The sequence below is a fragment of the Callospermophilus lateralis genome, chromosome 13, assembly GCF_048772815.1.
Source record: "Callospermophilus lateralis isolate mCalLat2 chromosome 13, mCalLat2.hap1, whole genome shotgun sequence".
In the NCBI taxonomy this organism is placed as follows: Eukaryota; Metazoa; Chordata; class Mammalia; order Rodentia; family Sciuridae; genus Callospermophilus; species Callospermophilus lateralis.
The window spans coordinates 69040827-69056690 of NC_135317.1; the positions used below are offsets into that span (position 1 = coordinate 69040827).

The following is a 15864-nucleotide window of genomic DNA, read 5'->3' on the forward strand; positions in this document are numbered from 1 at the left end:
GCATAAATTTAAAGGCAATTGTTCTTAAGGACCCAAAAGTTAGCCCCCTCCAGGGAAAACAATTCTGATTTTCTGGTCTCCGTCCATGGCATCCCTTGAATGTTTCTGGTTACTCTGATCAGCAATGTGGCCTTTGGTAACATGACCCAAGCTGAACATAGTGTTCTGTTTATACACCCCAGGATGCTAGCCTGGGTACAGATGTATGTCTGCATTCACACTTGGTTTAGACTAAAAAATATAGACAAATTTTAAGCGGGGATAGGTGCTAGAAGGTATATGGAAGAAAGAGGTGGATAAAATTTTTGGACTTCAAAGATTAACAACACTGAGGCCTTGCTACCAACTTCTCCATCAACACAGAGAAAAGACTTCCACGGATTCATGCCTCCTGAACTTCACACCACCTACTGCATTGGCCACAGGGACGAGCCAGTCCTATGGTGCTTCCCCATTCTCAGTTTGGGCCACTGAAGATAATGTGTTCAGTGATCCTAAAGGTGGAAAAGACCAACCAAACAGGGGGGAAACAGTCTCGTATCATTTTTGGAGAACACCATCTCTTTCTTCTTCCTTCCCCAACTTGCCTCAGTTTCTACTTTGCCACTCTTTCTCTTCTCTGCACGAGCCATCATCCTGGTGGCATGCTCTGCATCCCTGCCTATGTGCAGGCAAGAAAATAAGGAGACAGCAAAGAGCAGAAAGGAAAAGGGGACAGCCGTGCATTCCACTCAGAAAGGAAAGAGGGAAAATCTCAAAGTTTCTCAGACTGGTCTGGTTCCTGAGGAAGCTCTAGTAATTATTTGCAGTCAAGTTTTTTTATGTAAACTGGTTTCAAAGAAAACCTAGAATTTAATAGGCGTGGCTACACTTCTGGTCTGGGTTAAGGAACACCCTAACTGCCCAGGGCAGACAGTGAACCAAGCTCGAGCCTGCAGTGTTCCTCCCACACTTCCACATGGACATGAACGGCATCCACAGATGTTCAACAGGATATCATCACCATGGGTCAGTGTCTCATTTTCTGACCTCTGAGGAAAAATAAACAAATGCACTTGAACAGTGTCCTAATTTCCTCACCTGTTTGGCCAGAATCCTCGCTGTTAGCCTCACAGTCTCTGAAGGACTCCAGTTTTCCCCAAAAACAACCATGGGAGAACACTCCAGCTTATGCATGGGCCAATCTTCTTTCTGGGAAGATTTTTTAAACATTATTAAAACACGCACACACAGCAGAATCAAGTGTGAGAAGAGAGGATGCAGTAAGTGCCCCTTGCTAAGGTCAAGTGCAATATGTTTCCTTCTGGACAACATGAGGATGGCCACAAATGCCAGAGATTGACAATATCTTTTAAGATAGCTATGACTGTAACCTGGACACAGGCCTGGCCAAGGTTGCTGGGATAAGACGACTTGCTTTGCGCTTTTATACTGAGCATCTCATGCCGTTTCGCAGACCTTCATAATTCCAAACTACATAGACCCTTCCCATGAGCACACTGACTTCTCAGATTTACTTGATTTTTTTCAAAAAGAACCATATTCCTTTCTGTCACATCTTGAAGCTTTTGTGCCCAGATAGAATGGTAAAGGGTCAGCTCTCCCTCCTGGAAGGATGGAGACGCTGTCCACTGTGATGAGAAGGTGGAGGGAGAGAAAGCACACAACGGCATTTTGAAGGCCAGAAGAAGAAAAGTATTTGGAGAACAAGGGAGTAAATGATGGCACAGGAGCTGCTGATGACTGAAAACTGATCAGGCATCATGGAGGGCATGGCAGACTGAGGTTCAGGGTAAATAAGCCATCAGATGGTATCGAATTGTGTGTATCTTCAGAGGCTTCACACACACACACACACACACACACACACACACACACACAAACTCAGCTTTGGAAGAGTGATGAGCTGCTGGGAGTGGATTGAGGAGAGGATGGAAGGATTCGTGGAAAGTGGGAGAAATGGGGTAAAGGCTTACAGGGATGAAGGGCTGAGGGAAAATTTCTTTCGGGAAGGAAAATGTCAGAGTTTCTGTATGGGAGCCCTCAGAACTCTCTTGCACAGGGAATTAAGTACTTGTCCTGTTCTGCTCTCAGCCTTCCTGGGCTCAGAAAATGGCAAATGCCTTCTTTCAGATGCCAGCATCAAAACCTGAAGCCATCCCTGCCAAGATGTTTTCACCACGCCCCACACTGAACTCTGGCAATCCTGTCTCTGCCCTTAGAAACATCTAGACTCTGATCCCTTCTGGCCACATGCCTCTCAACCTGGGAGCAGCCCAGATATCTCTCACTAGGGACATGCCATTGCCTTCTATCTGGATGCCCATTTCTGTCCTTGGCCCTCCCAGACTGTGCTCAAGAGAGCAGCCAGGAGATCCTGTAAAACAAACTCAGGTCATACCAGTCCTCAGCGCAGAACCTTCTAGTGGCTTCTCATCTCAGACACAGGCAAAATACTAGGATGAACTGCAAGGCCATAGGGGACAGGAGCGCCTGATACTCCACCACCACCTCCTGCCACGCTCTCCTCACCTTGCACTACTTCCTGTCTAGCACTGGCTTTTCCTAGCTCCCCACATGGCTCTCTCCTTCCTCCCTTCCACATCCTGCTCAGGTCACCTTCTCAAGACAGCTGCCATGACCACTCTGTCCAAAAAAGCCCTTTCCCCATCACTCCCTTTCCTTGTTTTCTGCTGCTTCTTACCACCTAATATATTATATTTAATATATTAGGCTCTCAACAGAGTCGTTGAATAAAGATATCCCCTGTCTCCTTCCCTCTACCCCAATCCTGAAAAGGGACGACAATATCACTAATGATGTAGTGCCATACCTGGCACAACCCCATGGCCCAAGTTCTGTGCCAAGATGTTCTGCAGAGTTAAATAACACCATGCCAAATATAACTGGGAGCAGGGAGACAAAGAAATGACAAGATATGCACAAGGGAGCAGAGGATCTGTTTTTAGCCAAAGTCTAAAACAAGCACACAGTGATGAGGTGAAGAAGTGGGGACAGGTGGGTTCAGCTCCCAACAGTCTAATCAGCTCCCTCCCCAGCAGCAAAGCAGACAGGAAAGGACAAAAGAGGTATTTGGACACCTGAACAAAATGAAGATCACCAACAGGGACAGAGAATAATTAACAAGTGCCCACTATGACCCCAGGAATTCTAAGAAAAGTTTAACTTAAGATTTCTGTCTCTGATGAAACTTTAAGCTATTGGTTTTCTGAATTCTGGGTTGTGTTTTGGTTGTTTATAAACAATGATGAACTCCTGGGAGAAAGAAGTATTAACATTTATATAATTTCATGTATAAATAATTAAGATTAATGTCTACATAAATAATAAGTAATATTGATGTTTATTAAGTAAATGTCCTCAAGGGAAAGAATTTAACCATCACAAAGGTTCTGGAAGGAAAGGAGAGTCCTGGGAAGCACGAGGGACACTGGCCTGGAATGTGGAAACCTGCATTCTTCTACTTTGCAGTATGTGACGCTGCAGACCTCTTAATCCCTTTGCGCCTGTCTCCTTGCCTGCAAATAACATGATCCCCAAGTTACTTAACAGGTCCAGAATCCTAAGTCTATGATTTTACACCTTCCAACAGTGATAATTAGATATAAAGCTTGAAGACTACCAACAAAGGCAGGACCTTTTGAATTGGGATAATCAGGCATTCATGCAAACACTAAGGGGTCCTCGTGAGGATCCCATCAACTAATCCAGGAGAAGCACAGGGCCCCCTGGCACATAGCGCACTATTAACAAAGGCTGATAACTGCTCATTTATTGGGTCATTTAGTCATTCAACACGTCTGCCACTGACCCTAGAGGCAGGCCTGGGAAGTCTTTTTTGACTTCAAGCAGTTTATGACCATGTCAGAACACAAGGTAAAAATAAGAGCACCTATAACTCGATGTAGTCCCACATATGGCAGTTAAATCAGATAGCTGGACAAACTTCAGGACATGCAAAATCACACAAGTTTCACCAAGGGAGATTTACCATAATAATAATGTCTCATTTTCTTTTTTGAAGGTGATGAGAAATATGGATTGAGGAAAGAATGATAAGATATGTCACAAGGGCAATACTCAGCTCTAATTCGAAAGAAAGAAAGAAAGAATCCCTGAATGCTGGGGACTGAGCCCAGGGCCTGATGCATGCTAGCAGGTATTCAACCACTGCGTCACACCCTCAGTCCCTATTTTGAGTGTATTCTGAAACACTCTCTTTTATCACAGAATCCACATATCTTAGAAAATGTGACAAAAGCAACCTGCCCTAATTTTGCTCATAAGAAACCATAAGCAAACACATTAGGCAAAACAGAAAAAAAAAAAAGGCTAACCAGATGAATACAAATGAATTATATTCTTTAACAGTTTGTTTTTAATATTGGCAGTTTTGTTTTATATATTGATTTTGCTACTCTTCTTTTTTAAAACATTTTTTCAGTTTTTCTAAAATTTTATAAGATATTTTTTTCCAAAATTCAAGCTATTTTTTCTGCCCTGATGACAATCCTTGAAAAACTATATATAAACTAGGATCCATTTTTTTAAAAAGTAATATACATGCACAAAAAGGATCCAGAAAGACATGTAAAAAAGGATATGTCACTAGTGGTTTTCCTCTCAAGGAATAAAATACTTGTTCTATTCTTCTTTCAGATTGTACTTTTCTGATTTTTCTATAATGAGCACAGATTTGGTGATATAATAAACTTAACAAAACCAAATTGAGACAAGACACTTTTTGTAATGATTGTTCTTTCTAAACTTCTAACTCATTTGCAGCCAAGACGGTGAGTGCTATGCATAACTTTCATTTCTCTGCATGGACAAAAAATGCTTTCATATGCATAAAGAGTTACAAAATTGTTTCATGGTACACAAGCATTTCCAGCACTAGAAGAAAAGAAAGAGTACTGCAGGATCCACTTTTCTGCTGAGCAAATGACACTGCCTTCCTGGATAAGGCAACCCAATTGTCATTGTGAAACCCCTTTTCAAACTCTAACATTCAGTGTTTTTATTGTTCTAATGAAATTTTCAAAGCAATCCATCCTGTACATGTGCATATGTGATTTCTTAAAATGTGGACTACCAAGAAAATGGCACAGGACTTATGCTTTCCACTACCATTATCTTCAGGAGAAATAGTGGGAAAAGGGATCAGGTGGATAACTGGCCATCTTGCAGGGAGATGACCACTGCTGCAGAGCCGTCACTCAGGCCTGAACTTTGCTTTGTACTCCCGGAGTGATAGAACCTCCTCAGTCATTCACATACATTTCTTCCTACTGGTGATGTTAGAAAAAAAGAATGGGCTAAGTTTAGGATGCTACCTATGGCTGTGTTAAGAGCTCAACCAGCACCAAAAACAAGACTTTGTCCCATTCGCTAACAATACATGACGATAACAGGGGCCAACAAGCATGGATCAGACATTTCCTACACTTCCATAAATTTCTAATCAAAATTTCCTACATCTTTCCTCGCATATTTTTACTCTTTCCCTCCATGATTTTCTAATCAAAATTTCCTACATCTTCCTTCACTTTTTTTTGACCCTATCCCTATAAGGACATGCCCCTTCTACTTTCAAAAGCACACTCATAGCCCTATCACTTCCATTTACAAAACACAAGAAAGTTCCTTTATATTAAGGTAAAGAAATATTCTTCAGAAGACAGTCATGGTGGCTCATGCCGATAATCCCAGTGATGCAGGAGACTGAGATAGGAGGATAACAAGTTTGAGGCCAGCCTCAGCAACTCAGCAAGACTCTGTCTCAAAATAAAAAATAAAAAGGACTGGGACTATAGCTCAGTGGTAAAGTGCCACTGGATTCAATCACTAGTATCAAAAATGAGAAGAAAAAAAAAAAAAAGAAATATTTTCCAGATTGCTCTACTGCACAATGATTACCTTATATAAAAATTTCCTAAAACCATTCTCTTGAATGTATCATGGTACAACTCAATGAACAAGTCTGAATGAACAGTATAACGTAGCTTTCCAGATATATTTATAAAAATATAAATATAGTTCATTAAAACACACAGGTTGTAAAATAACAGCCTACCTGAAAAGCAATTTCTGTGTCCTCTATATTTCCTCCTACTACGTTTCTACGCATCACCCACTGAACCTTCCCTCTGGCACCACTGGATGGGGTCAAGTGGCTCAGAGGGAAGTAAACCACCATCTAACGAGGCAGAACCAAGTACAGCAAACAATCCAAAGTCCTGAGCGCTGTGGACAGAAAAAAGGCCTGGGAGAACGTACCCAGTACAGGGGTCCCTAAAGATGCCTTGTTCTGAGGTGAAGGAAACCGAAGGTGGCTTGGCATTCTTGGAAAGGTTCACTGAGACAATGGCTCTTCCCTTTCACACCCACTTCTCTTTCTTTGATGTGTCCTCTGACAGGGCCTGCTCTCCAAGTGGTCCCCAGAACCCTAGTACTCCATGCACATGACCGTGAAGTGGGGAGAGCCATTCCCTAGTGGTGTGTGAGGTCCTGTTGACCTTGGATGGGTCATCCAACCACCCTCAGGAGTGTTCTCATATAATGTTGGGTTGAACAGCATGACCTCCATTAGCCCCACATCTGCTATGTGGTACCGGCTGCCTGCAGACTCCAGGGGGCAGGGTTGCCTTGGAAGAAGGCCCCTTGTGCAGCAGCAGTGCTGTGCTCTCTCAAGCAGAGAACCCCTCACATGACCCCCACAGCTGCTCTGGTCTAGGGCCATGCTTTTTATCCTTCAGCAGCGCCTCCACTTTGATCCCTTCCAAATTTCCCTTAAGTTGAACCCTGAATATATTTCCATCGATGCAAATGCCCCGGATTCCTAATGACTTCCTGAATGAAGCCCTGGCACCTCCCTCCATTTCTAGGCATTTCCTCTTACTCAGTCTTTATGCCCATTCTACTTCATTATAATTCACTGCCCCGCGCTTACTTAGCTCTTCAGTGCTAAAGCCTGAAAACCCTAATGGCCATTAGCCTCTTCCTTCAGCAGTGGGTGATAGATGAAATAAAAATGAAACAAGTCAAATCCAGGCTTCCACTTCTGGAAATGAGAGTGTAAGAGCTATGTCACTGCTTGCCACTCAAGAGGGCACTCTGGTCACTAGACACTAAACCAAAGCACAGAAAAACAGAATTTCAAAAGCACTGACTAGGGTTCAAGGTGTTTTTGCCCAGAAACTAAGGATACTATCTCAGCCTGCTGCCTTTGAATATTAAAATCCTGAAACTCTCCTGTCCATCCTTGGGTTCCCAGCTACTCGAGCACTTGTCTCATTATGATGTGACCACTGCAGTTCTTGTTTAAGACCACTGCAGGTCTTGTTTAACTCCAGGGAGAATGCACCAACTGTCAAGTGCTCACTAAACAGCATCCTGGCACATATAGGTTGGAGTGGTTGGTTACTGAGCCTCCCCCAAGGGATGGACCCCCACTGTAAGCCCACAGATGAGGCTTCTGAGCCTGCAAATCTGGCAGATTAAGTACTAGAGGATCATGGGGGGCACTTGGAAATCCCAACTTGGAATATGACATTTCATCAAAATACTGCCACCTAGAGAGGCCTAACAGAATACAGCTTAAGAGCATGCCGGGGAGACCCACAACTATGGCTACATGTCACACATTCTGTGGTTCTGTGTTAATGCTCTGTTCTCAGTTACTCAGAGAAGTGAAGGCTCATTTTATAATAATCATTATGCACCTAATGTACATAGTTAATGCCTTCAAGCTCTTAGAGGCAGCCATTCTCATAGGTTAAAAAAATAAGCCCCTTAAATAAAAAAGTATGCTGTTTATCCTTTACATAAAGCTAACCCTCAGTCCAGACTGAATTATACAAATTCAACTTTATATCATTATTTATAATAACCCCTTACATCTGTTCAGAGTATCACAATTTACATAGAATCCTCATATCTGTCACATCACTTGATTCCTACAGGTCAACAAGAAGGGCACCATTTATAAGTAGAAACAGTCACACGATGAATTTTCCAGGGCCTGCTGGTCTCTACAATACTGAGGCAGTGCCAGCATAAAGCATCCTATTCACAGCCAGTAGAGCAAAGGATGATTTCTTCTCTTCACTAGAAGGAACTTCCCGAAACTTAACTATGAGCCTCATTTCTATCTTCACTGTCATACAGGATGGCTGTTTCAGGAGGCCTGTTGTGGCTGACACAGGCAAAGGGACTCTGCCCCAGTCTTCAAAGCCAAGGGACTCTGCATTTCCCAAGCCTGTATGTGCTTCACTCTGGCAAGGGGCCACTGTCATTGGAGCTCTGCTGTTAGATGAGCCACCAAGGCTTAGCAATCTCTCCCTCTGCTAAGTAATGTTCTCTGAGGCCTTTCAGAGGCCAAAAAGAATAGGGAGGTTGAAAAGAAAAAATTAAACTAGTGGGTAATCAGGGTAGAGGAGAAGGAGGGACTGGGGAGGTATACAGTGGATAACTCTGGGTACTGGAAGAACAAAAAAGAGGTATAGATAGCAGAAATCTTCCCTGTTACTTAGAGCCACTCTTCAATAGCACTGGCCTTTCCCAAGGTGGAGTAAAAGGTTCCCTTTTTTAAAAAGTTCAGGAGGATCAGATAAGAAATTCCCAATGCATACTAGCATATGTAAGACTAAAAAAAGGTTCTGAAGTAATTAAAAGGTTTTAAAGTAATTCTTTCCTTGTGTCCTTCCCATTTTTCCAAGTCCCCCAAAACTTCTTAGCCCTTCAAAAAGCCTGCCAAGGCTTCCTCCAACATCCTCATGTACCTTCCCAATCTGTCACAGGGGGCTTATGTGTCTGACCCAGCTTCCAGAACTCAAGGCCCCCTGGCTGCTTCCCAGTCACTGGCTTGGTACAAGTGCATGTCAGTCTTTGCCTAATCAAAGGATGTGCCTGGCCTACAATAGTTGAGGGAAAGGGAGGCCGCTGTGGGGAGTTCCGATTCTGATTTATTGGTTTTCCTTTTGGTATTGAGGATTGAACCCATGGGTGCTGTATCCCCAGCCCTTTTTCTTTTTAGATACAGGGTCTCCCTAAATAGCTCGGATTGGCCTCAAACTTGTGACTGCTGCCTCAGTCTCCAAGGTGGCTGGGATTATAGACATGCACCACCATGCCCAACTTGCTATAGGGATTTCTACAATTATAGACCCATGGCAACAAAATGTAACTTTAAAAGAAATATTTTTATTAGTTGTTGATGGATCTTTATTTTATTTATATGCAGTGCTGAGAATTGAACCCAGTGCTTCACACATTCTAGGCAAACACTTTACCACTGAACCACAACCCCAGCCCCAAATGTAACTTTTAAAGACAGCATTTTAACATTTTCCATTTGTCATCTCTGTATTTTCCACCAGTTGCTGGCATCCTTGGGGGTAAAACATAGACCTTGGTTTCATACTTATTTATACCTAATACGTTTTTTTTTTCCTTGTGTCCTTCCCATTTTTCCTGCACCTCGTTTTTAGTCTTGCATGCTTGTCACTGGCTGCCTGTTAGTCCAGGGGCAGCACACACACAGCGTGTCCTCTGGCTGCTGCATAATGCCATGACAATGAAGAGGACACACTGGGGACCTGATCTTCAGAGGAAAGAAGGCCCTCCTTGCCAGCTGGCCCAGCACCTACCTGACACTCCACATTGCAGTAAAATGCCTGCTTGCATCTTCCACATTTCGACAATCCTTCTTTCCTTAAAAACAGAAAGGGTACTGTAGTGGCAAGAGACACAGAGACAAGAAGCAGCACATTTGATCATGCAATAACAGGGCCATCTGGTCACAATGCAGAGCCAAGATTCACCTTACCTGACTCTCCCCTGGTAAATGGCATTTTCCCAAAGGAGACTGTGACCAGATTCAGGCCCCCTTCAGGAGGCAGTTGGTCAAAGAATACATGCACATCACCGAGCCCTGTCAGCATGAAGGGCACCATCCAAAGAGATGAAGAACCATGCTCTGACTCAGCAACCCTGACCTGGAACCCAGGGACACAACACCACCTATACTATTACTCAGCTCTTGGGGAAAGTCAAATTATCTTATGTTCTAATTGCCTCATCTACTGAGGAGACACAGAAATAAACAAATCTTATTGCAGACTTGACCTCATGGAGTGTTGTGGTGCATCTACACTAAACATCATGTGAGGAACAACACTCTATCTTGAGAGAGTGGACAATACAGAAGTAGAATTCAGTGTGCCCTGTGATCCACCAGCTGTCCAGAAAGCTAAGTTTAAAAATAACACAACTTAGCAAGCAGGAGATACATTCTTGAATACAATATGACTGGATCTGTTTGGTTTACACACCCACCTTACCGGTATTCAATTTAATGATTTTGCTTCCTCTTTATTTATTTATTTTTTTTAAAGAGAGAGTGGAGAGAGAGTGAGAGAGAATTTTTTTTAATATTTATTTTTTTAGTTTTTCAGCAGGCACAACATCTTTGTTTGTATGTGGTCCTGAGGATCGAACCCGGGCCGCACGCATGCCAGGCGAGCGCGCTACCCCTTGAGCCACATCCCCAGCCCCAGCTTCCTCTTTATAACTAGGTCAATTCAGCCTCTTTCTTGCTATAGTATTTTCCTGCTTTCCCCTAAAGGACAAGAATGGTGTGGCTTCCCAAATGTTAGACAGTAGTATGTGTGTTGCATGAGATAAGCCAAAAACAACTTCTTTGTAAAGTGGGGAATACCACATTACTTAAGTCAGAGCTTCATCTGAAAAAACCTGCTAATTCTCACTGCAGAGAGGCTGACACCATCAGGGCTATTCTTGCTGCTGCAAGGGGTGCTACAACCCTGTACCTCCTCTGCAGCCCAGCAGAGCTGACACCAGGAGAGGGTGCATGCGGGGGACTGACATTTTATAATACAGATGTACACATTCCACGCAAGTCCTCCGCTGCTTCTTGTCAGCCAGCGGTAGTCACCACACTCCTCCCACGAATTGAGAAAGTGATCCAAAATTGCTACTGTTGGAACTAAACAGACTGCCTTGCAGCTTCCATGACAGCACTTGGATTCCAAGAAGCAGACTGAAGAATGTGTGGGAGAAAAACACATCTTAGGGATGAGGCATAAATAAATATTCCAAGTTTATACATCTCAATAGTTCAAAAAGGAGCCCACTAATTTAGGTGAGTGCATTCTCTGGCCCTAAAATACTCAAGGGTACACTGAAGGGATTCAAACTCTGACTCTTGTATCTTTTAATATAAAGGAAATGAGATGCATGGTAGTTGCCTGCTTGCAAGGCAAAAAAGATGAGAAGGTACTCTCAGAAACAACTGGGAAGCGACACTTCAGCATGACACTTCAGCATGAGCACGTGCCAGGTTCTGTGGACTAGGAAGAGGTGCCAAGGGGCTGAAAAGAAAAGATGAGGCAGGCCAGGAAGCTTTCAAAATTTTTTCCAAAAAGAGTTAAGTCAGGAAATGGATAATAGATGGGGAAATGACACCCCAAAAAAATGTCAATCAGAAGAAGTCTTTTATAAATTTTGTTTTTATTTTTGTAGGAAGACAGGTCAGAGAACTTTTTGAGAATTTGGCTGAAGCTATTAAATCCCTCCAACAACTCACCTTCTCCTTCACCCCCCCCCCAAAAAACAGAAAATTTTGTAAAATTTCATAGACTCATGAGCCACATAAAGCCCTGCTATAGACAACCAAATAGCCTCTGAAACCAAAGTGCTGTAAAAGAATTAGGAAATTATCATATTTTAAAATATATTTACTAGCTCTGCAACATACAATAAAAGCAAGAATTATACAGTTCTTCTTGCACAGAAGCCAGTAGTAAGTCAATCTGAAACCAAGGCTTGTTTTCAGCCTCAACATAACATCCCAGGGAGAGAAAAAGCAATGGGGCTCCATGGAGCCAGGAAAGAACTCTAGTGGGATTTCATCAAAATAACCCATCTTCCAAAGGCTGGCCTCAGTGGACCAGCTACCTACCAAGTCCACAAACCGCAAACAAGAAAGAGCAGGAGGAAAAGGCTATCTCTTCAGTGCTGGCAATCAGCTACATATGTGTTCTCACTGTAGATGTGAGAGCTGTGTTCTCACTGTGGATCTCAGCTTGGGGCCTGCAGACTGCTGGGGTCTCAGAGACCCTTTCAGGGAATTGGTGAAGTCAAAATACCACCATGACATTACATTCTCCTTTCCCCCACGACCTTGACATTTTGCATTACAGAAGTTTTAAGGTGTTCAGAGGCCTGGAGAATAAAATTTGGGGACCCTTAGCACAAGTGAAAGCGGTGACACAAAGCCAGTTTCACTGAAGAATGTCCCTGATAGCAGTAATAAATATTACTTTTATTTATTTATTTATTTAGGAACTATGGATTGAACTCAGGGGCATTCAACCACTGTATACATCCCCAGCTGTATTTTGTATTTTATTTAGAGACAGGGTCTCACTGAGTTGCTTAGTACCTTGCTTTTGCTGAGACTGGATTTGAACTCTCGATCCCCTGACTCAGCCTCCCTGGGATTACAGATGTGCACCACCATGCCCAGCTGAATATTACTTTTATTAAATCTTCACTTGATGGCTATGATCTACATACTGTGGGGTCGGGCTCCAAATTCCTCAATAGGACACCCATAGCACAAGAGTTAATAACTAGAATTAACAAATGGGACTTACTCAAACTAAAAAGTTTTTTCTCAGCAAAAGAAACAATAAGAGAGGTAAATAGGGAGCCTACGTCCTGGGAACAAATCTTTACTCCTCACACTTCAGACAAAGCCCTAATATCCAGAATATACAAAGAACTAAAAAAATTAGACAATAAGATAACAAATAATCCAATCAACAAATGGGCCAAGGACCTGAACAGACATTTCTCAGAGGAGGACATACAATCAATCAACAAGTACATAAAAAAATGTTCACCATCTCTAGCAGTCACAGAAATGCAAATCAAAACCACCCTAAGATACCATCTCACTCCAGTAAGATTGGCAGCCATTAGGAAGTCAAACAACAAGTGCTGGCGAGGATGTGGGGAAAAGGGTTCACTTGTACATTGCTGGTGGGACTGCAAATTGGTGCGGCCAATTTGGAAAGCAGTATGGAGATTTCTTGGAAAGCTCGGAATGGAACCACCATTTGACCCAGCTATTCCCCTACTCCGTCTATTCCCTAAAGACCTAAAAAGAGCACACTATAGGGACACTGCTACATCCATGTTCATAGCAGCACAATTCACAATAGCAAGACTGTGGAACCAACCTAGATGCCCTTCAGTAGACGAATGGATAAAAAAAAATGTGGCATTTATACACAATGGAGTATTACTCTGCATTAAAAAATGACAAAATCATAGAATTTGCAGGGAAATGGATGGCATTAGAGCAGATTATGCTAAGTGAAGCTAGCCAATCCCTTAAAAACAAATGCCAAATGTCTTCTTTGATATAAGGAGAGTAACTAAGAACAGAGTAGGGATGAAGAGCATGAGAAGAAGATTAATATTAAACAGGGATGAGAGGTGGGAGGGAAAGGGAGAGAGAAGGGAAATTGCATGGAAATGGAAGGAGACCCTCAGGGGTATACAAAATTACATACAAGAGGAAGTGAGGGGAAAGGGGGAAAAATATAAGGGGGAGAAATGAATTACAGTAGAGGGGGTAGAGAGAGAAGACGGGAGGGGAGGGGGGAGGGGGATAGTAGAGGATAGGAAAGGCAGCAGAACACATCAGACACTAGTATGGCAATATGTAAATCAATGGTTGTGCAACTGATGTGATTCTGCAATCTGTATATGGGGTAAAAATGGGAGTTCATATCCCACTTGAATCAAAGTGTGAAATATGATATATCAAGAACTATGTAATGTTTTGAACAACCAACAATAAAAATTAATTAAAAATAAATAAATAAATAAATAAATCTTCACTTGAGTCTCTTTTTGATATTCCACAACAAACAGGAAGGGAAGAATGCAGGAAGGACTTCCCCTATGCTGAAAGCACAAGTGTAACTGCTGGCACTGTAAACTGGACTAGCCACTGTTTTCCTGGAATACTTCTCCTGCCCCCAGACTTAAGCATCTGGCAGATACGTTAATGAAAAGAATGAAGTGAGCCCATCATTTTCAGGAAAACACTATTTTCTGCCAATAGTAAATGTGAACTTTAAAGCAAAAAACCATGTTATCTGCCACTCCGAGTTTGACAATTTCTTAGCACTTAACACTCTCCAGGTGAAACTGGTGTTAATATTAACTATGAATATTAACTATGGACCAGGTGTAGTGGTGCATGCCTGGTAATTCCAAGAACTCAGGAAGCTGAAGCAGGAGGATAGTGAATTCAAAGCCAGCCTCAACAACTCAGTGAGACTCTAAGCAAGTCAGTGAGACCCTGTCTGTAAAGAAAATATAAAAAAGGGATGGGGATGTAATTCAGTGGTTAAGCTCTCCTGGGTTCAATCTGTGGTATCAATAAACAAATAATTAACTGCTATGATTCTTTAATATGGTTTGATAAACTGATTCAACTTTTGGAAGATCTGTATCACTTGAACTCCTATTGTCCAAATGGTCAATTATGACTTTTTTTGGTTTTATTTCCCCTGCTCCCTCCCTTCCTCTCCCACTCCTCTGCCCTATCTAGAGTTCGTCTATTCCTCCTATGCTCATTCAAAGTGCAAGGTAAGTCAATAGATTTTAATATAATAGAATATACAAAGTTCACTGACATGACTTCAGATGGCACATTACAACTAACCTTCAAACTATGACTAAATGAGTTTTAATGCTGAATCAAAGAATATCCACATTAAACCAAAAAGGTTATTGAAATAGTCCTCCCTTTCCTGTACATATCTATGGAAAACTTTATTTTTACCACATACTTCAATCAAAACAATATCAGACTGAATTCAGAAGGATATCTGAAAATCCAGTTGCCTTCTATAAACCCAGACATTACAGAGATGTGCAGAAATGTAAAACAACACTACTCTTCTCACTAATTATTTTATTTTGGAAAATATTTTTCATAAAAGAACCTATGGGGATGCTGGGGTTGTGGCTCAGCAGTAGAGTGCTCGCCTGATGTGCGAGGTGCTGGGTTTGATCCTCAGCACTACATAAAAATAAATAAAGGTACTGTGTCCAACTATAACTCAAAAAAAAAAAAAAAAAGAACCTATGGTAACAGTAATTCATTTTAAAATGAATACAATAATTTTTGTTTTGATTTTAAATATGATAAATATTGATATTTAACCCATATTAACAAAAGCTCTTTGGGATTCTCAATTTTTAAAAGCGTACAAGTGGGCTGGGGCTGTAGAACAGTGGCAGAGCACTTGCCTAACATGTGAGGCACTGGGTTCGATTCTTACAACATAAAAATAAATAAATAAAATAAAGGCATGCTGTCCATCAGCAAATACCAAAAAATTTTAAAAAAATTAAATTTAAATTTAAAAAAGCATAGAGACCCTGGGATCAGAAAGTTTGAAGACTGAGAATCCAAAGAAGTTATTATGATTCCTATTTTTGAAATGAAGATGCTAAGGACCGTAAAGATGAAATAACTAACTTGGTCAGCAAGCAGGGAGCAGAAATGAATTCACACATTTTGTTTATCATGTAAAAATAGTCTTCCATGAGGGCAACTGTCCAGGAGAATAGACTATATGGCACAGAAGTAATCTGGGTGACTGGATAAACTAATAGTAATAACAAAACACAGAAGAGGCATTCTTTTCTCTGTTTTGCATAATGTCCCAGCTCCAAAGGTATCCCATCAAAAAGGTATCCCATCAAGGCCACTTCACTTCAGAGATGTAATGA

At 41.9% G+C, this 15864-nt stretch overlaps 1 protein-coding gene across 1 annotated transcript in view; it reads right to left on the reverse strand.

The window, feature by feature from the left end:
- Smyd2 (SET and MYND domain containing 2) overlaps positions 1-15864 on the reverse strand; it is a 49309-nt gene that overhangs the window by 18912 nt on the left and 14533 nt on the right. Inside the window, exons 2-3 of the mRNA XM_076831426.1 lie at positions 9672-9735; positions 1081-1191 (exon numbers count right to left, since the gene is read on the reverse strand). Coding sequence (XP_076687541.1) covers positions 1081-1191; positions 9672-9735 — 175 coding nt within the window. The remainder of the gene's footprint in view (positions 1-1080; positions 1192-9671; positions 9736-15864) is intronic.